At 35.8% G+C, this 24,646-nt stretch overlaps 1 protein-coding gene across 16 annotated transcripts in view; it reads right to left on the reverse strand.

Moving 5' to 3' along the window:
- Window positions 1-24,646, reverse strand: part of RUNDC3B (RUN domain containing 3B) — a 256,564-nt gene that overhangs the window by 60,249 nt on the left and 171,669 nt on the right. For 8 of the 16 annotated variants that reach the window (XM_058297049.2, XM_058297051.1, XM_058297050.2 and 5 more), the window contains one exon: window positions 13,263-13,409. The exons of the other annotated variants lie outside the window; for them this stretch is intronic. In XM_058297049.2, the coding sequence (XP_058153032.1) occupies window positions 13,263-13,409 (147 nt within the window). The remainder of the gene's footprint in view (window positions 1-13,262; window positions 13,410-24,646) is intronic. 16 annotated transcript variants of the gene reach the window in all.

Genomic DNA, 24,646 nt, shown 5'->3' on the forward strand with positions numbered 1-24,646 from the left:
GTTTTTTCCTCTAAGAAATAAAGTGAAGAATGAGGTGATGGAGTGAAATTTACTCATTTAAGATATGAGCAATATTCTCACTTTATGATGACTTCAAATGTCAAGAGTAGGAGAGTTCTTAGTTATAATTTTTAAATAGCAGGAAGTTTTTACTTTTGCAAGAAACTTTTGATAATTATAAAAGATAACACAACATGAGCTACACAGTATATAATAATAATGATCCACAATATTTAAATAGCTATTATGAAATACTATGTATATTAACTTCTTTAGTCCTCACAACTACCCTAGGAAGTTAAAATTATTATTATCACCACTTTTATAGAGGAGGAAACTGGGGCAGAAATAGCTAAGATTTGACCCTGAGCCTCTAATTTTGTCTTTTTAACTACTATGCTATTTCCTCTCTAGTACAAGAAGAAATTTTTTGGCTTCCTTTGTCATTAGAAGAATAGCTTAGTTTGCTGAGATAAGCCAGGTAAACTAAACTCCACTTTCCATTATGTTATTATTTCTTCAGTTATAGAGGAAAGCAGGAACACAGGAATTTAAAAGAGAAGTTATAAATAAATTTCTTTTCCAATAATTCTATGCCTAGTAGGTAGGAAACTTGCTTTGTAAATTGTATAATGGCAAAAGAAGAGTTTCTGACACGTTTTTAAAATCATAGGAAACATTACTATTTTTAACTTAAAAATTACATGTAGAAATACTTACAAACAGCAGAAGCAAAAAGACATAGAAGTGATTACAAAATATTATGAGAGCCTGATGGTGTAACTTACAATAATCTCAAGGGGTGCCATCCACTGATGGAAGAAAAGCCTGTAAAAGCAGTGTATGATAACAACAAAAAAATGAGCTTTCTGCATGTCCTATTGAAATCCATTTTTTAATATCACACTTCAGAATCTTTTGGACTCCTTCTATCCTTTATCTTTTCACATTTACAGAATAATTCTTGAGTTTATAGGCTTTATTTAACCAAATGCTGATGAGTATAAAAATAGAATTTGGAGGAATAGAGTATGGATTAGAGTGGACTTACTGATATTCCATTCATGAACTATTGTGATTAGTAATTGAAGAAAATGTGGCATTGGTGTGGAGAAAGTGGCCATGGTGGCTGCTGGGGGTAGGGAGTGGGAGGAAAAGATGTGATGTGGGGGCATTTTCGGAGGTTGGAGTTGTTTTGGATGGTGCTGCAGAGACAGTTACCAGACACTGTATGTCTTCCTATGGCCCACTGGGTGGACTGTGGGAGAGTGTGGGCTATGATGTGGATCATTGACCATGAGGTGCAGCAGTGCTCAGAGATGTATTCACCAAATGCAGTGAATGTCTCATGATGATGGAGGAGGTTGTTGTTATGGGGAGAGGAGTTGGGTGAGGGGGGTGGGGGGCTATATGGGGACCTCATATTTTTTGAATGTACTATTAAAAAAATAAAGACAAAAAAAAAAATTCACCTGTGAAAAAAAAAAAAAAAGAATTTGGAAGACAATAATGTTGTGAAGCAATAATGAAAATTCCAAGCCAAAATTAAGCACTTTATTCAAAAGACAGTAAGAAGTGTACTATACACTACCTTTCTTGCATGAAAATAACTACAGAGCCACCATCTGGGAGGTAACTAGTTCAGTGGCTTTCAGCAGTGACAGAGAATAGGTTTGGCTTCCACAGGCTTACCTGATTTTCAATGTGACTGACAACTCCACCTGACAAACATTATGCAGTAAATTATCTGTCTATAGGAGTTATGACCCCACACAGCATCTTTAAACAACTAGCAGAACCATCTTTCTCAGAGCTCCAGAAAATAGTTAAACAGTTAGAGTAACAAGGAAATTGCCAAATCAAGAAAAAGTCAACTAAAAAATGGTAGGGTAATCTCTTACCATTGCTGGCCCTTCCCCCATTGCCTCCCTGGTTTGATGTGGAACCAGCCTATGCTCTCATTGTGGATCCCTGGTCCTAGGTGCAGAAAGAGCAGAGTAACCCCTATGCATACACTGTGATGGATGTATGTCTGTACCAAGCTATCTGGTGGAAGCCTAAAGGACTGAACCAGGACATTCATCACAGGCTTGCAGTCCCAGAATTTTCCCTGCATGCAGAAGCAGCCCACAGGGCAGCTAAATCAGTATAGGAAACAGGAAAATTGCAGCAGCCTGGGGCAAAGGCTCAATGGTTATACGACATACAATAGAGTACCCAGGACCAACAGGAGTGACTATTTCATAGGTAGAAGAGGGGGCATGCAGATCAGCATAAATTGAAAAATTCCTAAGGGCATGAGCAAATGCCCAGGACAATATGGCTGCTCAGAAAAAACTGAAGAGGATCCTATGCTCTTGCCTCAGGCTGGTCTTTGGGTTCATTATTTTGTTGGCTAAAATCTGAAGGAGAGCACCAGCCAACACACAATCTGCAAAGACTGTGAAAGGTGTTTGTTACAGATTGTTTATGTTAGTTCCTGACATTCAAGGATCTTCTTACCCTGACACTAGCTGGATACAAACTTAACAAATAGACACATCAGAGACTAAATTCTAGGGTTAAAATGCTGAACAAAAGATTGTAAAGCATAAAAAGAAATAGGAACTGATGGTGAATCAAAAGAAGCAAGATAAAATATCAGAAACCAACAATAGAGAATACAATACTTTAGACACATCAGACAGCTTTTAAAAAAACTGGTCATAAGTATACTCGAATTGCTAAAGGAGAATATTGACAAGGAACTAAAGAATATCAGGAAAACAATCTATGAACAGAATGAGAATTTCACTGAGATAGAAATTATGGAAGATTCAGAACCAAGCAGAAATACTGGAGCTGAAGACCACAGTAACTGAAATAAAATATACCCTAGAGAAGTTCAACAGCAGATTGGAGTTACCAGAAGAAAGAATCAACTTGAAGGTACACAACTGAAATTATTCAGTCTGAAGAACAGAGAGAAAACATAATGAAGGAAAGTGAAAAAGAGCCTAAGAGGCTGCTGGGACACCATCAGTGCAAACCAATATACACATTTATGGGAGTCCAAGAAGGAGAAGAAAGAGAAAAAGGGACAGAGAGAATATTCAAAGAAACAATGGCTAAAAACATCCCAAATTTAACATAAGACTTGAATACATGCATCCAATAGCTCAGTGAACTCGAAACAGGATAAACTCAGAGATCCACACAGAGACATATAATCAAACTGTTGAATGTTCAAGACAAAGAGAGGATTTTGACTCAAACTGCTGAATACAAAAATAGAGAATCCTAAAGGTGCAAGAGAGAAGCTATGTGTCATATACAAGACAGCCTCAGTAATTGTCAATTTCTCATTAGAAACCATGAGGCAAAAAGGCATTGGGATGGCATAAAGCTGAAAGAAAATAACTGCCAATCAAGAATTCTATATCTGGCAAAACTGTCTTTCAAAAATGAGGTACAGATTACGACACTTCCAGATAAAAGTGGAGAGTCCATCACCAGTATACCTGCCCTACAAAAAAACATTAATGGTAGTTCTTCAAGTTGAAATGAAAGACAATAGATGGTAAATGAAGGGTGTTGAGTAAAGGTAAATATGAAAGTAATCAGTAGGGGAAGGATTAAGGGACAAAAAAAGGTATGACTTACCAAGATCAAACAGCAAAATAACAGGAGAACATTATGCGCTATCAGTAATTACTTTAAATGTAAAAGGATTAAGCTCTCTAGTCAAAAGGCAGAGACTGACAGAATGGATAAGAAGCATGATCCAACCATAAGCTATTTGTAAGAGACTCATCTTAAATTCAAAGATACAAGTACCTTGAAAGTGAAAGAATGGAAAAAAACACATCTTACAAATAGTAACCAAAAGAGAGCTTGGGTGGGAATACTAATATCAGATATAAAAAAGACTTTAGTCAGGAAGTGGCTGTGGCTCAATCGATTGGGCTCCTGACTACCACATGGGAGGGCCTAGGTTCACATCCCAGGGCCTCCTTGTGAAGGCAAGCTGGCTCACACCCACAGAAAGTGGGTGCAGCAAGATGACACAACAAAGGGAGACAAGCAGACACAGAAGAATACACAGCAAATGAACACAGAGAGCAGACAGCAAGCAAGCCACAAGGAAGAGGGGAAATAAATAAATAATAAATCTAAAAAAAAAAATACTTTAGTCGAAAACTGTTATCAGGGACAAAGAAGGTCACTATATACTAATAAAAGAATCAATTCTACCAGAAGACATAACAATTAGAAATACATATGCACATAATGGCACAGCTCCAAAATATATGAAGCAAATCTTGACAAACTGGAAGGGAGAAATACATGGTAGAACACCCAGAAACAAGATCAATAAGGAAACAGAAACTTGAACAATACTGTAAACCAACTAATCCTAAGAGACACATATGGAGCACTTGACCCAAAAGCAGCAAAATACATATTCTTTTCTGTTACTTATAGGAATACCCTAGGATAGATCACATGTTTGGTAATAGCAAGTCTCAATAAATTTTAAAATATTGAAATTCAGTGTATCTTCTCCAACCACAATGGAATGAAGTTAGAAATCAGTAACAAAGGAAGAATTGGAGAATTCCCAAATAGGTGATGTAGCAGTTTGATATGGTTATGAATTTCAAATATATATATTGGATTATGTTTGCAATCTGGTCTGTACTTAGGCATGATTGAGTTATGACTGGAGCTTTGATTGGGCCATGTCATTAGGGCATTGAGACCCCACCTCTTGGTGGGTGGGGACTCACAGATAAAAGGCATAGTTAAAGACAGAGTGGAGGGTTTCTGATGTTGGAGCTTTAAGGTTGGAGTCTGATGCTGACGCCTTAAGCTGGAGCCCCAGGAAGTCAGCACACAGAGGAAGGAGAAGCAAACTTTGGGAATAGAGGACCTGAGCCAGGAAAAGAACACAAAGGAATAGAGACAGTTCCTTAGACATGGTAGTAACCCCAGAGAGAGAGAGAGAGCCATTCATCTGATACTCTACAGCTGACCTTGTGGAGAGAGGCAAAGTCTAGAGAGCCTCATAGTCTACAGCTGACCTTGCAGAGAAAACAGAAGAGCTGAGCCCAGAGGAACGTAGGGAGCCTAAACCCTCACAGACATAGGCAGTCATCTTGCTCCAACACATGGAAATAGACTTTGGTGAGGGAAGTAACTTACGCTTTATGGACTGGTAACTGTAAGCTCCTCCCCCAAATAAATACCTTTTATAAAAGCCAAACAATTTCTGGTACTTTACATCAGCACCCCTTTGGCTAATACATGTGGAAATTAAGCAATAAATCTTTAAAAATCACTGGTCAAAGAAGAAACTCACAAGGGAAATTTAGGAATATTTGAATTTAAAAAAGCATAACATACAAAATTTATTGTATTCAGAAAAGGCAGTGCTGAGAAGGAAATTTTTAACTATAAATGCTTGCATTAAAATACCAGAAAGATCTCAAACCTGTAACCTAACCTACACGTTGAGAATTAGAAAAAGAAAAGTACACTAAAGCCAGGGTGAGCAGAAAGAAGGAAATAATAAAGATTAGAGTGGAGTCAAAGGATATAGAGAACAGGAAATAATAAACTCAACAAAACTGAAAGTTGCTTCCTTGAAAAGATCAACAAAACTGAAAAGCCTTCAGCTAGACTGACAAAAGAAAGAGGATTATAAAACTAAAATCAGAATCAAAGGGGGAAATACTACTACCAACCCCACGGTAATAAAAACTATTATATAAGAATACTACTAACAAATTTATGTTAAATTAAAATTCCTAGAAACATGCAAACAACCTAAACTGATTGAAGAAGAATTAGACTACCTCAAAAAAAAAAAAAAAAAAAAAAAAAAAGAGATTCATAGAAATTAAAAAAGACCTCCCAACAAAGAAAGGTCTAGGAATGCATGGTTTCTTCTGCTGAGTTCTATCAAACATTAAATGAAGATTTAACAATCAGTCTTACTCAAAGTCTTCCAAACCTTTGAAAAAGAGGGAACACCACCTAACTCATTCTGTGAGGCCAAAATTACCCTATAACTAAAGCCAGAAAAATATATCACAAGAATAGAAAAGTATAGAACAGTATATGTTTTGAAAACAGACCCACAAATTCTCTAAAAATAGTAGCAAACTGAATCCCATGGTACATAAATTATTATGCACCATGACCAAGTGGGATTTATCACAGGAATGCAAGGATGGTTCAACATAAGAAAATCAATTAATATTTAATACATAGAATGAAAGAAAAAACATGATCATGTCAATAGATGAAAAAAAAAAAAGCATCTCTTCTTGATTAAAAAAACTTGGAAACTAGGAATAGAAGGAAATTTCCTCAGCATGATGAAGGGAATGGTGGTGGTTCAGAGCCATGTAACCCAGGAAAACATGTTCTTATATAAATCTATTTCTATGGGTATGAACCCCACTTGGGGAGGTAGCTTTAATTAAGGTGTGGCCCAACTCAATCAGGACAGGTCTTAATCCTATTATTGTATTCCTTAATAAACAGAATGAAATTCAGAGGGAAAGCCACAAAGGGAGCACCAGAAGCTGAAAGTCATTGCTACCATGAAGAGAATGGAGAGGCCACCATGTGACAGAAAAACTAAGGATCAAGGATCACAGGCAGCATCACCAAAATACCAATCTTCTGGGAGAAAGTATAGCCTTGACAATGCCTTGATTTAGGACTACCCTTAGTCTCAAAATCGAGATCCAATAAATTCTGTTTAAGCCAATATATTGTATTTGCAATACAAAGCTAAAACTGGCATATATGAAAAATGCACAGCAAAATATCATACTCAACAGTGAAATACTGAAATATTTCCCCAAAGTCAGGAACAAGGACAAGATGCCCACTGCCTCCAATGCTATTCAAAACTCTACTGGAGGTGCTAGAGAGAGTAATTAGGCAAGAAAAAGAACTTAAAAGGCATCTATACTGGGAAGGAAGAAGTAAAGATTTCCCTATTTACAGATGATAAGATTCTATATACAGAATATAACAAAGAATCTACAAGAAGGTCTTAAGCTAAAATACAAATTCAGTCAAGTGGCAGGAGAGAAGGTCAACAAAATCATCAGTGGTGTTTCTAAACACCAGTATTGAACAATCCAAAAAGGTAATCAAGAAAACAATTCCAGGGAAATGGACTTTGGCCCAGTGGTTAGGGCGTCCGTCTACCATATGGGAGGTCCGCGGTTCAAACCCCGGGCCTCCTTGACCCGTGTGGAGCTGGCCATGTGCAGTGCTGATGCGCGCAAGGAGTGCTGTGCCACGCAAGGGTGTCCCCCGCGTGCGGGAGCGCCACGCGCAAGGAGTGCGCCCGTGAGGAAAGCCGCCCAGCGTGAAAAGAAAGTGCAGCCTGCCCAGGAATGGCACCGCCCACACTTCCCGTGCCCCTGACGACAACAGAAGCGGACAAAGAAAGAAGACGCAGCAAATAGACACCAAGAACAGACAACCAGGGGAGGGGGGGAAATTAAATAAATAAATAAATCTTTAAAAAAAAAAGAAAACAATTCCATTTACAATAGCAACTAAAATAATAAAATATCTAAGATAAATGTAACCAAGGTTGTAAATGACTTGTACTCAGAAAACTACAAAGCATTACTGTAAGATATTAAAGAAGACCTAAACAAATGGAAAGATATGCCATATATATGGATCAGAGAAATACATACTATAAAAAAATCAATACCACCCAAAGCAATTTACAGATTAAATGAGGTTGCAATAAAAATTCTAACATCCTTCTTCGCAGAAATAGAAAATCCAATAATTAAATTCATATGGAATGGCAAGGGGCCTCAAAGGCTAAAACAATCTTAAAAAAGGAACAAAGTTAGAGCTCTCACCCTTCTTGATTTCAAAATTATCACAAAGCTACAGTAATCTAAACAGTGTGGTACTGGCACAAGTAGGACAGCCATATAGACCAATGAAATAAAAGAGTTGAGAAACAAATCCTCACATCTGTGGCCAACTGATACTTGACAAGAGTGGCAAATCCAACTTAATGGGGAAAGAAGAGTTTTTTCAATAAGTGGTGCTGGGAACACTGGATATCTACTCTTATAAGAATGAAAGAAGACCTCTCTCATACCATATATAAAATTTAATTCAAAATTAATCAATAATATAAATACAGGGGTATATCTTCACAACCTTGGACTTCGCAATGATTTCTTTGATATACCACAAAAACACTAAAACAAAAGGAAAAAATAGATAAACTCAATTTCAAAATTAAAATATTTTGTGTGTCTAAGTACCAAATAGAAGATAATCTACAGAATGGGAGAAATATTTGGAAACTATGTATCTGATAATGGTTTAATATCAGAATATATCAAGAATTCCTCCAATTCAACAAAGAGAGAAACAATCCAATTAAAAACTGGGCAAAGGACTTAAATAGATGTTTCTCCAAAGAACATATACAATTGGCTGATAAGCACAAAAAAAGATGCTCAACATCATTAGCCATTAGGGAAATGCAAACAAAACCACAGTGACCTACCATTTCACACATAATAGGAGGGCTATTTTTTTTAAAAAAAGAAAAGAAGTGTTGGAGAGGATGCTGATGAATAGCAACTCTCATGCATGGTTGGTGGGAATATAAAATGGTACAGCTGCTGTGGTGGAAAATAGTTTAGAGGTTCCTCAAAAAGTTAAATACAGAATTACCACTGAGCTATCTGTCTCATGTCCTGGTATATACCTCAAAGAATTGAAAGCAGGTACTCAAACAGGTATGTGTGTACCAATGTTCATAGTAGTATTAATCAGGGTATGCAAAAGATGGAAACAATTCAAGTATTCAGTATAGATGAATGGATAACAAAATGTGATATATGCATACAATGGAATATTATCTAGCCTTAAAAATCATCTGATACAGGTTCCGACATGGAGGTACCTTGAAGACATTATGTTCAATGCAGGCTACAACATGGATATACTGTGAAGACAACATGTTCAGTGAAATAAATCCGGCATAAAAGGACAAATATTATGTGATCCCAATTATATGAAATAATTATAATGTACAAACTCATAATAAGCAGATTACCAATTACCAGGGGAAGGGCTTGGAGTGGGGAATAGGAGTGTGGTAGGTTGAATTATGTACCTAAGAGTAAAAGCATAATCTAAATCCATTCTGGTATGAACCCACTGTAAGTAGGACCTTTTAAAGATGTTATTTTTAGTTAAGGTATGGCCCAATTGAATGTGGTTGGGCCTAAATCTTATTACTGAAGGCTTTATTAAGAGAAATACATGTGGAGAAGTAGAAGCTATAAATCAACAAAACCTGGAAGAGAAAGAAGACATTGCCTATGACCAAAATGACAAGGAATCCAAGGATTGCCAAAAGCCAGAATGCTACCAACTCTGAGATTAAGTAAACCTTCTAGCCTCTGAAACCACTAGCCAGTAAATTCCTGTTAGTCAGCCAACCCATTGTGTGGTATTTGTCAAAACAATAGGGAAACTACCACTGGGAGTTAATGCCGAACAGGTACAAAGTTTTTGTTTGGGGGGGGTGGAAAAGTTTTGCTAATGGATGGTGGGTAGTTGCACAATATCGTGAATGTAATTTACCACTGAATTATGTACTTGAAAGTAATTAATGGGAAATTTTATGCTGTATATATTTTACCACAATAAAAATTTTTAAAAAGATAACACTAAATTCTATCCTTGAATCCTATACTCATTAACATCGCATGATAAGATTCAGTTAACAGTCTATTAGTATTTCTTAGTTATAAGATTTTAAAAATAGCAACAGCTTACTTAATCAAAATAACAGCCTGTAGTATCGCGATATGAAAGTTATAGTTTATCTATACCATTACATTGTAAAACATAATTTAAATAAAATGTATAGGAATTATGGTATATGTTATGGGAATTTGGGATGCAATAAAATCAACTATATCCAAAATCGAACTATTTAAAAATTATTTTTACATCAGTCAATATTGGAGATCGAATCCTGTCCGCACAAAAGACATGTTCAGGTCCCAACCCTTGTTCCTGTGTGAGTGAACCCATTTGTAAATAACACATAAGACTTTTTAAGATGTCATTAAAGTGTGTCCAAACTGTATCAGGGTGGGCCTTATTCCAATATGGCTTAAGTCCTTAGAAGCAGAGGAATTGAGAGAGAGAGAGAGAAGCCATGGGAGTAAATTGTTCATTCAGTCACACCCTCGCTTTAAGCACCATTCTTTGGGGACTAACCTCCTGGTAATTCAGGGTGGGGCCCTGCTTCTGATCCTAATCTTAGAAAACACTACCTTGATGGGCTCAAAATTTTCCAAATCACTAGTGCCGGTTCCTTTTTAACAATTCATTCCTCAATGTATCTCTTTGCTCTCACATTTTACTATAAGCAGCAATGTGAAAACAGACTATAGCTTCCATTCTTTCCTTGAAAATCTGCTCAGCTAAATATGCAAGTTCATCACTGCAATTTCTGCTTTCAATCTTATATCTGAACATAATTTTGCCAAGTTCTCTACCACTATATAACAAGGATTGTGTTTACTCTAGTTTCCAATAAGGCAGTGCAGTGGCTGGGAGCTGTATGTATCCTGGAAAATCATGTTCCTAAAGCTAATCCATTCCTGTGGGTATAAATCTATTGTAAGTAGGATATTTTGATGAGGTTACTTCAGTTAAGGCATGGCCCAGGGCGAGTCTGAATCCCCTTACTACAGTCCTTTCTAACAGAACAAAATTCAGACAGAAAACCACAGGAGCAAGATGCTTAAATCATTGGAACCCAGAAGAGAAAGCCACGGAAACAAGAAGCTGAAAGCAGTGAAACCTGGAAGAGAAAGGAGGGGCCAGCAGACACCAGCTTGTACCTTGCTATGTGGCAGAGGAGTCAAGGATCACTCCTCTGTCACATAGGATCATTCTTCAGAAAGAAAGCTTCATCTTAATGATAGCTTGATTTGGACATTTTTCTCAGCCTCAAAACTGTAAACTAATAATTCCCATTACTAAGCCAATCCATTTAATGTTATCTCCTTTCCGCAGCCAAAGAAATTAAAACATTCATCATTTCCATGAGTCCATGGATGCCCTGATTTTGGATTTACAGCCTCCAAAACTGTATCTGTGGTAGTTCATTACAGCAGCCCTGGAAAACTAAGATGCACAGCAAATAGGCATCAGAATACTTACAAGTCCTAACTTTAAACTCCAGGTCCCATGATCTCTGTACTATACCTCTGTTGCTGTTAGACAAGGATATCAATTTGGAAATAAGACCATCTAAAAGCCTTATCAACATTCCAGTGCATATCAGATTAAAAATAGGATGGAAAGGAAGGGGTGTCCCTTCCTAAACTAATGGAGTAATTGAGGCAAGAAGTATAAAATCTGGATCCATGCTAAAGAGATCAACACGCAGTTTTATTGCTTTCTTTTTTTTGAGACTGCAATTACTTTTACTGCTGCTACTATACTTTGTAAAAATCAGTAGCAATTACTACATGCAGAGATGAACTAGAAGTAAAATCTTCCACCTTAGATTCTTTATTGGCTCTTCAATTGTTAGGTCTGTAAGCATGCCGGGGTACATTCCATCTGGGTCAAATATTTTGCCTCCCACTATCTAAAGTGGTGATGTGGAAACTGCTATTAAAAAGGCATGGTCTTTTAATTTATCAGGATTTAGTGTTTTTATAATATTTTTAAAGCTAAAAGAACAGAAATTTCTTTTATGTTATATACAGACAAGATTAGTGTTCCAATTATTTGTATAAATTCAATTTTTCAATCATAAATTAGAAATACAAGTAAAATCATATTCATCTATTAAAATAAACATGTCAGAGAAAGGTCAAATTATGTACCACCATAATAAGACCTATTTCTAGATATTAATAACTTTCACAAAGGTATATAATGGAACTAGATCCCAATCCATGAAAGACCTTAAGTCAGACCTTGAATCATACTAAGAATACTGGTTTAGTAGATACTTAAGAGGGTTCTACTGATATATTCTATAAATAATCTGCATACTTTTTCCTACTTATCTCTAATAATCTTTAAAACAAAAATATGTTAAAATCCCTAGCAATTCTTTATAACCAAAGGCCTGGCATAATGACAGATTTATTTTGCGTTCTACCTTTGATAAATGAAAAAAAATATCAGAGAGTGGAGCAGGTGGAGATTATGTCTGTACTAAAACATTCTTTGTAGAATGTCTACATTCCTTGTTGAACATTCCTCCTGGAAACCTAATTAAAGGCACCCTGAAAACCACAGGTAGAAGTATGGCCTCTACCACTGACATGTAAAAATGACTCTAAAAGAAGAGCAGGGGAAGAATCAAAAAGAGGAAGGGAAGAAAGAAGGGAGAAGAAAAGAAGAAAAAGATAGTAAGTAAAGGAAGGGAAGAAAGGAATGGGAGAAAGGAGAAAAGAGAGTGAGAATAGAAGGGGATGGGAGGGAGGGAGGGAGAGATAACAGAAAATTAACTGAAGGCAGAAAAGTAAAGATACTGGAAAAATGGTTATGGTGTAAAAATGGCTAAAAGCCAAAAGAAGGCAAAACATTTCACAAGTTCCAAAATGCAGATTACCTAAACGAAGACAGTGTAAGGTTTGCAGCTATCTCAACATGAGGACAGTTATGACTATATGAAACAGTCCTGAACATTCAGACAAGAAAATTAGAAAGAGATCTTGGGGCTCATAAATAGAGTTAATATATTTTCTATAGCTTCTAATAATTAGATTTATTGAAAATGAGCAAAACTCTTCTGGACCAAGAACAGGCAAAAATTTCTCTAGTCTTTCATGAGACACAATGTCATGTTTTCTAACTAGCAGGAAATTAATCCTAAGGTAACTACAACACCAAAGCAAGAATTAAAAATACATGTCACATTAAACACAAGCTCATAGATTTAACTGAAGAATTAGCTAAATGATAGTGAAAAATGGGTAGCAGTACAATATTGCCTATTGCATAACAATTTCTAAAATAGTGTACTTGCCCAGGATGCCTTGGCTCCAAAACATTTACACATTCATTGCCTTAATCTAATTTACCAAGCCAAAGTTATCCGAAATTCTACTTTTCCCCTAAAATATAATGAATTCAGAAAGAATAACTGAGAAACCAAAGAGAATAGCCATATGGTTTGGTAAGAATAAACTTTAATTAGTTGGGGGAAAAAAAAGTATTACACTTACTCATACCACTGTTTATTGTGTTTTCGGTAAAGCAACGTATCCAAGGCAACAGCATTGACATCCAGAGCTCCTGGGGAAGGCCACTGGTTGGTGAGGTGGGCAGTTAACTCTTGTCTTGATCTTAAATCATTATTCTTTAGCACAGTCCTGTGAATATTAAGATGGTGAGTGCTTTTGTCTTCACTGATCTGCAATGGCAGAGGGACCTAATGGTATCAGTTTAAGTCCCCCAAATCATCTTTTAAAAATGGTATGTTAACAGATTGTGAATAGAACTACAGAAAGACTGGTTGGGGCTATTACTGTTTTGTCTCCTGTTATGTGTTTTTAATTTTTTCCCTGCTGGCCACAACAAATCACTACTTGTGAAATTATGACTTCTTATCTTTTCAACAGAGATTATACTAAAGCACAACATTGTTTATAAATAAATCCAAGATGTGTATTACATCTTAACTAAAAAGTAATGGTGATATCTTAAAGTTATAGATTATCAGATGTCATTCAAAATAGGAAACAAAGATTCCACCTTTATGATTTTCTAAATCATAAATTTGCAAAATTTAGAAACATTCTATAAATGTTATTAATCATTGTAAAAAAATTAATTGAAATGAATTAAAAAAACAAAATTGAACACAGGAAAATGTAAAATAAAGTCATGAGATCTCCAAACTATTAGTTTCTTTCTTATTGTGATAACCTATGTAATGCAAATTTCCCATTTTAACCATTTTTAAGTGTACACTTCAGTGGTATGAATTACATTAATAAGATTGTGCTTCCATTATCACCTTCCATAATCAAGACTTATTCATGATACCAGACAACAACTCCATACTCTTCAAGCAAAAACTTCCCATTACACTTTGCTCCATCCCTTGGTAACATCTATTTTCTGTTGTGGAATCATAAAATACTTGCCATTTTGTATTTAGCTTATTTTACTTAGCATAATGATTTCAAGGTTCATCCATCTGGTAGCATGCATCAGAACTTCATTCTTTTTATGACTGAAAATATTATTCTATACACCGCATTTTGTTTATCCATTCATCTGTTGATGGATACTTAGGTTGTTTCCTCCTTCTGACTACTGGGAATAATGGTGCTATGATGAACACTGGCACACACAAATCTCTTTGAGTTTCCACTTTCAATGTTTTTAGACATATATATACCTGGAGGTGAAACTGCTGGTATATGCCAATTATATTTAACTTTTTAAGGAACCACCACATTGTTTTTCAAAGTGGCTGGACCATTTTAAATTCTCAGCAACAATATACAAAAGTTCCACTTTCTCCACATCTGGCCAACCTTTTTTTTTTTTTTGTATGTTAAATAAAGGCCATTTGTGGCAGTTTGATATAATTTATGAATTCTAAAAAGAGATAAAGATTATGTTTTAAACTGGTCTGTTCCTCTGGGCATGATACACTTTGATTTAAATTCAAAGGCTTTATCCTTACATGATTAAATCAAGATTAGGGCTTTGATTCGACCAAGTCATTAGGGGCTTGCACAGTTGAGTTCCCACCCCTTTGGTGGGCTATATAAATGGACAGTCAATCATGAACACAGAAGCAGATAAGCAAGAAAAGAGAGTTCCAGAGACCCAGAAGGGACTTAGATCATGCGGCCCCAGGGGAGAGAGATAAGTCATTCACCTGATAGTTTACAGCTGACCTTGTGAAGTGAACAGAGCAGCTGAGCCCAGGAAGAAAGGAGCCCTCCAGCCTATAGCTGATATCAGAAGCTGGGAGCCTTAAGAAGAAAGAGGAAGGCTGAAGCCTCGCAGATAATGGCAGCCATCTTGCTTCAATACACGGCAAAAGACACTTGTCGAAGTTCGTCTTACGGTAACTTGAATTGGATTCTTTAGGGCCTTGTAACTGTATAAGTTCTTACCCCAAATAAATACCCTTTATAAAAGCCAACAGATTTCTGGTACTTTGCTTCAGCACCCCTTTGGCTGATTAATATACCATCCTTGTGTATGTGACATGGTATCTTCTACTTCTGAATTTCCCTTATGACTAATGATGTTGAATATCTTTCCATATATACTTATTAGTCATTTGTATATCTTCTTTGGAGTAATGTCTAGTCACGTCCTTTCCTCATTTTAAAACTGGGTTGTTTGTCTAGTTGAGCTGTAGCAGTTCTTTATATATTCTAGACACTAAATCCTTACCACATACATGATTGCAACTATATTCTGTCATTTGTAGGGTGTCTTCTCTCTTTCTTGAAAATGTCCTTTGATGCACAAAAGTTTTTAATTATGATGAAATCTAGTTTACCTATTTTTGTTGTTGCTTGTGTTTTTGTGTTATATTCAAGAAATCATTGCAAATTCCAAAGTCATGAAGGTTTCTCTTATGTTTCCCTCTATGAGTTTTATGGGGTTAGCTCTTCTGGCTAGGTTTTCAATCCATTTTGAGTTAATTTTTGTGTATTGAATGAGGCAGGGATCCAACTTTTTCTATTTAATGTATTTGGTATCCCTATCAAAACTCACTTGGCCAGTGTTAGTTCATTTGATTCTCAATTCTGTTCCACTGGTCTATGTCTATGCTTTTGCCAGTACTAATTTTTTGATGACTGTGGCTTTGCAGTAAGTTTTGAAGTTGGGAAGTATGAATCCTTCAATTTTGTTCTTCCTTTTCAAGATTGTTTTGGCTATTTAGTACCCCTTGCAATTTCATGTTAATTTGAGGATTGGCTTTTCCATTTTTGCAAAAAAGCTGTTAAAGATTTTGAAATGGACTGCAATGGCTGTAGATCCTCTTGGGTAGTATCACCATCTTCAATATTAATTCTTTCAATCCATAACATGGATTGTATTGCCATTTATTTAGATCTTTTCTTTCAGCAACGAAGCATCAGTTGTTTTTTTTTAAAGATGTATTTATTTCTATACCCTCCCCCCCCCCAGTTGTCTGTTCTCTGTGTCTATTTGCTGTGTGTTCTTGGTCTGCTTCTGTTGTTGTCAGCGGCACAGGAATCTGTGTTTCTTTTTGCTGCATCATCTTGTTGTGTCAGCTCTCCATGTGTGCAGTGCCATTCCTGGGCAGGCTGCACTTTCTTTTGCGCTGGGCGGCTCTCCTTATGGGGTGCACTCCTTGCGGGTGGGGCTCCCCTGCACGGGGACACCCCTGCATGGCACTGCACTCCTTGAGCGCATCAGCACTGCACATGGGCCAGCTCCACACGGGTCAAGGAGGCCCGGGGTTTGAACCACGGACCTCCCATGTGGTAGGTGGACGCCCTAACCACTGGGCCAAGTCCGCTTCCCAAAGCATCAGTTTTTGATGCTGGAAAATTCCTCAGAAAATACAAGCAAACTGAATCCAACTGCATGTTAAGAAGATTATATACCATGACCAAATGGAATTTATCCCAAGAATGAAATAAGAAAATCAATCAATGTAATATACCGCGTTAATAGAATAAAGGGAATAAAACCCCACATGATCATCTCAATTGACACAGAGAAGGCATTTGACAAAATCCAATACCCCTTTCCTGATGAAAAAACACTCAGAAAAATAGGAATAGAAGGAAACTTCCTTAACATAATAAAAGCCTTTTTTAAAAAATCCACACTAACATTACATTCATGACCCTAAGATTAGGAACAAGATAAGACTGCCCACTTTCACCACTGCTATTCAACATTATAATGGAAGTTCTAGCCAGAGCAAGTAGGCAAGAAAAAGAAGTAAAAGACATCCAAATTGGAAAGAAAGAAAGAAAGAAAGCTATCTCTATTCACAGATGGCATAATCCTTTATATAGAAAATCCCAGAAAAGAAAGGTGCCTGGAGGATCATTGTGTAAGACTCATTCTTTTACCACACCAGTATACTATTGAACAGGCAAATGAAGATTAAAAAGTTCAGTTAAAAACCTCATCCCTCAATTTCTTCTTTTTATTGTAATAAAATATCTATAACATAAAATTTCCCATCCTAACCATTTAAAAGTGTGTAATAATTCAATGGCATTAATACATTCACAATGTTGTGCTACCATCACCACTATTTACTTCCAATTTTTTTCAATACTCTAATCAGGAACTCTGTACCTAATAAACAATAATTCCCCATTCTCCCCTCCCCACAGTCCCTAATCTAATTTCTGTCTCAATAAATCTGCCTATTCTAGATATTTCATATAAGTGGAATCATTCAATATTTCTCCTCTTATGTCTGGCTTATTCACTTAGCATGTTTTCAAGGTTCAACCATGTTGTAGCATGTATCATAACTTCATTCTTTTATAAGGCTGAGAAATACTCTATTGTTTTTGTTGATCCATTCTTATGTTGATGGACATTTGGGTTGTTTCTGCCTTCTGGCTACTGATTACTGTTAATAATGCTATTATGACCATCAGTATACACGGATCAGCTTGAGTCCCTCTTTTCAGTTCTTTTGAGTATTATCCCTAGAATGAAATAGCTGGGTCATACAGTAGTACTATGTTTAACCTCTTAATAACATTGAGTACCTTATCATAGGCCCATCCTTTGATTCTGAATCTTGACTCTAACATTAAACAGACAAAAGCAATTTAATCATTTATTTTAGCTCTGGGGCTTTTACCCAGATACAGCAGCTAACAGACCATTCCTGTAGTTCCTGCGTCTCAGCTTCTGGCATGGCTTGGCCTCCTCCTTTCCAGGCATATTTCCCCAGTCTTTAGATCCTTTCTATAAGCTGTTATCTTTGTAAAGAATTCCATTTATGTTTAAGAGTTGGCTGTGTTTGCTAGCAATCGAAGAATCTTTCACTACCTTAGAACAAGCACAGTATCTTTAACTAATACAGTACAATACAATAATAATTCTTTTCGGATTGATCAAAAACACCAAAGGCTTTTTTCATTGCGAATTCTTCATATCTCTTTAGAAGAAAATTTATTTTTCATTGTTTTTAAAGAAAAAAATCTAATTTAGCAAAAATGCACTAAAATTTACTAAGTCTCTTTTTTTTTTGTTTTTCTTTTCCTTTTTTTTTATTGACTTTGTAATAATATTACATTAAAAATATATATGTGAGGTCCCATTCAACCCCACCCCTCCACCCCCCCCTCTCCCCCACCCAACAACACTCGTTCCCATCATCATGACAACTAAGTCTCTTTTAAAAATAGTATTCCACATCCAAGTTGTGCATTACAGGGGAGTTCCCTTTAACAAAAACAGTTCACAATATAATAATAATAATTTTACTCTAGACTGATCAAAAACACCAAAGGTTTTTCATTGTGAATCCTTTCTATCTCTTCAGAAGAAAAATTTATTTCTCATTGTTTTTAAAGAAAAAATCTAATTTAGCAAAAATGCACTGATTTTTACTGTCTCTTTTAAAAATGGCATTTCACATCCAAGTTACCCATTACCTAATTTGCTAAAATTCAATTTGTAAGAATCTGTAACATAAACACGAAGCATCAAGAAGTGTATATTTACCCTTCTTCTCTAATAGGTAAAAATATGCAGTTCCAATAAAAGATATTTGCATATTACCAGAAAAAATTACATGCTTCTAATAATACTTTAATATTTTATGACACTGATCTTGATGTTTTACACCCATCTTGTTTCAGTATGTGCTCTTCTCTTTACCTAAAATACACTTCCTTTCTTCCTCCCCCTTGGTGACCTTGAGAACTCCTAAAAATCAGTTTTCAAATATCAAATTCTTTGTGCCTTATGGATGAAAGGGGATGTTGATGTAGGAGGAGCAGGGTGGGGGTGGGGCGTGGGGTATATGGGAACCTCTTATATTTTTTAATGTAATGTTTTGTGTGACCTATTTATCTTTTAAAAGAAAAAAATAATTAAATACATATATATGTCAAATTCTTAGTGATGCTTTTCCTGGACCACCACCTCTATGCTGCTTCCGTAAAGTGAACACACTTCCATTACTTTACATTTATATACATATTCATATACATTTGTTGCATCATTTAAATATTGGTTATCTAGTATACTCTCATATTCTTGCTGTTCACTTTTAATTCTCAGTACCTAGCACAGTTCCTTGAACTAAGTAAGTACTCAGGAAGTGCTTGTTTATATCAGAGAATATTATCTCAAGGGTTTATCTTACTAAAATAGAAATCTGATCTGATATTGATAATTCCACAGGGTTCCCTTACATGACATACAAAGGCCTTTCTCACTTGGCCACAGTCTACACGTCCATCCTCATAACCATGTACTGTTTGCCCTCTACACTTGCGTGACAAGGACCTACCATGCAATTTACTACATTTGCTGTGCTTTTTAATGTCTATGTGTTTTTGCTTAAGGTGTTTCCTCTGCCTGAAAGGCTCATCTTTTCCCCATATTAGTCTACAAAAAATCTACCCATTGTAAGCATTACCACCTCCTTATACCCTTTCCAGTTTATTCTCCTGCACAGTAAAATCCTTTGTTCCTCACTGTATCCTCTACAAGCCTCTATTATAGCACTCATAACATCTTATTGCTCTCATTTTTTGTGTCTGTCCCCTCTGTAAACACAGTGATGGCAGGGACTAGTACAAATTTATTTCTGTATTTTCAGCTCTCAGCCTTGCATACAGCTCAATAAATGTCAGCAGAATGAACAAATACTGAACTGTAAAAGAGCAAATTTTATTATCAAAATAAGGCATGGTCCACAGTTCTGAACCTGAAGGTCAACAGAATCTTAAGAAAAAGAATCTTGAAGAGTAATCTAATTTGCAAGGCAAAATAGCAAATATAGAATATATTCTACTTTAAAACTCTTAGAAATTAAATATCACTACATCTTTCTTGCTTAAAATAACAAAAACTGGATACTTTTCAATGTTTATAGAAAAGCAATTAAATTGCTAAGAACATAATGAATATCATTTTGCTCTGTTAGGCACCACAACAAATTTCTAGTCTTCTGTTCTCTACTGTAACCTGGGAGGTATTTACAAAATATTGAGTGATACTCAAATCTCAGTTCAGGCCAATGAAATGAGATTCTATGACAGTAGGGCCCAGGCAATGCTCATTATTTTATGATTCCCGGGTAAATCTAATGTCCAAAATCACATTTTTCTCTTGTGAAATAATAAACTATACCATATTATCTCGATGGTTGTTCCTTCTTGGTCACTTTCACAGACTCCTCTTTTCCCAGTTGCTCCTTAAATGTTGGTTTTCCCATCTATTCCCTCCACATCTATTCTCAAACTCCTCAAACAGTGTTTATGTAAATATAGAGTACATTGGTTTAAAAAATGAGATCCCACATTCTTTTGGGTCCTGAACATTACACATTCATTATTTTAAAAGAAAGAGAAAAAGTTAAGATTTCCACGATTTGGTCTCTTTCCTTTCCTTCAGAGAATAGGCTGAAGTCTACTGTTGCTTACAAACTCTAAAAAAAATAGAGAGATCTATACCTTATACTTTATAGTACTGCTTAGCAAATTCAGTGCTATTATTTTGTTAATTTGTTTGATATCTTGTGGCTCCATACTTGAGGGCTATCCTGTTTCCCTTACTTTGCTTCTCTCCTATTTATCTCACGGGCTATGCTGATGCTCATGATATAATTATACTTTCAACTGCTGGATACATATAAGGTATGTAACCCTTCACACTTAAAAATTAACATCTATAGTTCCAACGATTCCTAAGTAACCCCAAAGGTCCATGATGAGAACAATTTTTAATCCTGATAAGGCTGTACATACATTTGAGCTCATGGGTTTGACATGAATTTTGTAATAAACCTAGCACTATGTCTAGCATCAGCATTGCAGTAAAATTTTGCTATTTTCCACTTATCACTTACTGTCTGATGTGCTGTAATTCTTATGGTATGTGCTGGTACTGTCTGTGAACATAATTCATTGAGAAAATCTTCTGGTATAATCTTCATGAAAATGAAAGATCTATATTACCATGACCACAGTAACACAGAGTTTTACTTTAATGGACAGAATGTCTAGGTAAAGAGCATTGAAACCTACAAAATCACACAGAAAATAACTGGCTTCATGGGGGGAAAAAAGGCTTAGGGACTGGAAATTCAACCTATCAACTTTCGAATTAGAGGACAAACAATAACAATCCTAATAAAATTATAAACCCAACTAAAAATGTTTGTTAAATTCCTATTAAGGAAATATTATAATAAATCTAGACTTGAAAGCAATAACAGAGTAAAAGCCATCTAATTGAAGAGAGTGTAAAGGAGAGATGAGGCTGCTGACTCATGAATACAGGGGCAAAATGCACAAATATAGGGTAACTACAAAACAAATACATCTAAGACCTAGCTATACTGGGCAAGAGGCCTGCACGGTGAATAAGCATCATGTGCAGTGAGACAGTGCCATCTACTGGTGGCTTGCTGTATTTTGACTGTATTGTATTATTGCATTGGGCTGGTGTTACTGCATATTAACAAAAATCACCTATGAATCAACGTGATATCCTTGCTCTACTGACATCATTCCCTTATGAATCTCATATGAGCTAATTCACATTGTAAATTATATACAAAATCACACAAGTTCATAATTATTCTCAAGAATACGGAAAGCAAAACAAAACAACGGGAAGCAGACGTTCGACTGATAGAGCATCCGCCTACCGTATAGGAGGTCCAGGGTTTGATACCCAGGGCCTCCTGGCCCTTGTGGTGAGATGGCCCATGTCCAGTGCTCTCGCGCGCAAGGAGTCCCGTGCCACACAGGGGTCCCCAGCATAAGGGTGCCCCATGCACAGGGAGTGCGCCTTGCAAGGAGAGCCACTCCACAGAAAAAAGGGCAGCCTGCCCAGGAGTGGCGCCATGCACACAGAGAGCTGACACAGCAAGATGACACAACAACAACAAAAAACAACAACAAATTGTCATCTGATTGGTAATAATTAGAAAGAAGTAAGCCATTAGCATCCTACTTTGAAAATTAGTAATACCCTGTAAAAACTATATTTCAAGGTAATCACCAAACAGTCTAACTAATGAGGATAAATTCTTTACAGATGATTCCAGCCAATAAATGTGGTAGGAATAACAATTAGGAAATCACCATTTCACAAATCCTAATGAATCAACTGCCTCACGTAATGCTCATCCATGGTTTTAGGCCATTAGAAGAAAGACCGATGGGAACTTTTACAAAGGTGAAATCATGCTATGACCACCTGAATACACTGCAATCTTAGCATCATTAAAACTGTAACAGGATGCTTCCCAACATAATACAATATAAAGTACACAGCACCACCTATAAAATATTTCTGCCAAAGAAATTACATCCAAATTTTATCCAGCCCCTTGAAGCAGTGGTTTTCAACTCTGGTTGCACATCAGAAATACCTGGGAAGCTTTTAAAAAATATATAGTTGCCTGGGTTCCACCTTTGACCAATTAAAAATCTTGATGGTTACAATCAGTCAGCTATCCTTATTTTTTTTTTTTTTTTTTTATTCTTAAAAAGCTTCCTCAATGATTCTAATATACGAGGGTTGAGAACTAATCCAGAATTAATAGGATATACCTTCCAGGATACACAGCTCAGACAGTGTTTCTCAAACTTTAATGTGACACTTACTCACCTGGGAATCTTGTTCAAATACAGAATCTGATTAGGTAGGTGTGGGTGGGACTTGGGATTCTACTCCCAACTGATGTTAGTGCTGCCAATTCACAGTGAGTAGAGACTATATAGACACAGTGTTATCTAACAGAAATATAGTAAGAGCCACATATGTAGTTTAACTTCTAGTAGCCGCATTAAAAAGAAACAGGTGAAATTAATTTAATTAATATGCTTATTTATCCAATATAGCCAAAACATTATCATTGCAACATGTAACCATTATAAAAAGTTATGTGAAATATTTTGTATTATGTGGTGAGGATTTTGTACTCAACAGCACATCTCAATTCAGAATAGCAGTATCTCACGTGCTCAACAGCTAAATGTAGCTAGGGACTAATTTACTGGACTGCACAGGTATAAAAGAAAAAGTTAAATCAAAAGAAACCATTCCAGAATGTCGACTATTCTACAGGAAATGTTAGTAGATTTCTGCAAATAAAAAATGGCAGGAAAAGGTGGGGAAAACTGCTCTAAATTAAGAGGCTTAACAGACATAACCATCTGTAGAATGTGACTTTCTATGAATCCTGAGTCAAACAAATGAACTATAAAAAATTCTTTTTTCAGACACTTGAGGAAAGTTGTTTATGTATAAGCATTAGGTGATAAAAACAACTTATTAACTTTATCAGGTGTACAAATGGCACTATGGTTATGTGAGAAAATATTCTTTTTTTAGAGATGAATAGTGCAATATATAGGAATGAAAGGACAGGATTTGCTTTAAAAATTGTTCACAAAAATAAAAAGAGAAAGAAATGAAAAGGAAATGAAAAGAGATTGATAAAGCAAATGTGATAAACTCTTGGTAAGTGTTCAATCTGAATTCTAATCAGGTAGTTTTTTGTGCAATTCTCTGTTGTGTATGCTTGTAAATTTTCTTAGTAAAATTAATATAAATAGCTTTAGAATTTAAATGATAATTTTAATTTTTAAAGGCTGATTGCATGCTAAAGAATGATTAATGGCATTTGTATATTAATAATGGTGTGTATTATTTATAAATTTTAATTTGAGAGGCCTTCTTGTTGCACATGTACCCAATGTAAAACATTTACTAAATAAGAATTCCAAAGGTAAGCCATTTTCTAGTCTAATGATCACTTCTCAATGAAATATGATTAATTTAGTAATTATCTATATCATATTATAGTCCTATCTGTTGCTAGGCCCCCGGCTCAAACATATTAACAGCTGCTCTACTGGAGAATCTGCCAGCAGTTTTAATGAAGCATATCATGATTGAAGGCAATGAAAAAACATCCATATCACATTAGCACTTTTCCTATTGTAATATCTAATTTCCTACCAACACCCAAAAAAAGTTCAGAAGAACATCATTTTACCCTGTACTGGTAACTGGGTTTTTTTTTTTTTCTCTTCTGGATACACTTTCTTGATTTTTTTTGTCCTTATATGGATAATGTAGTATGTAATATATATTAGCATGATTATAGTTTAATATTTTAATAATCATCTACCAAAACAAATACATGATCAGGAAATGCAATAATTTATCCATTATTAAATAGGCCATGATGACACAATTGCACTTTCTTGTTAAGATCTATACCATCCATACTAAGTTTGAACCAGGATGCCATAGCATCAATGACTGATTTGCAGCCTGCAACCAAACCATCATTACTACTCACCATGAACTATACCAAATTGGTTCTTTATAAAAATGACCTAATTTTAGCAATAAATGATCATCTATAAAAACT

This window comes from Dasypus novemcinctus, chromosome 5 (genome assembly GCF_030445035.2).
Source record: "Dasypus novemcinctus isolate mDasNov1 chromosome 5, mDasNov1.1.hap2, whole genome shotgun sequence".
Lineage (NCBI taxonomy): Eukaryota > Metazoa > Chordata > Mammalia > Cingulata > Dasypodidae > Dasypus > Dasypus novemcinctus.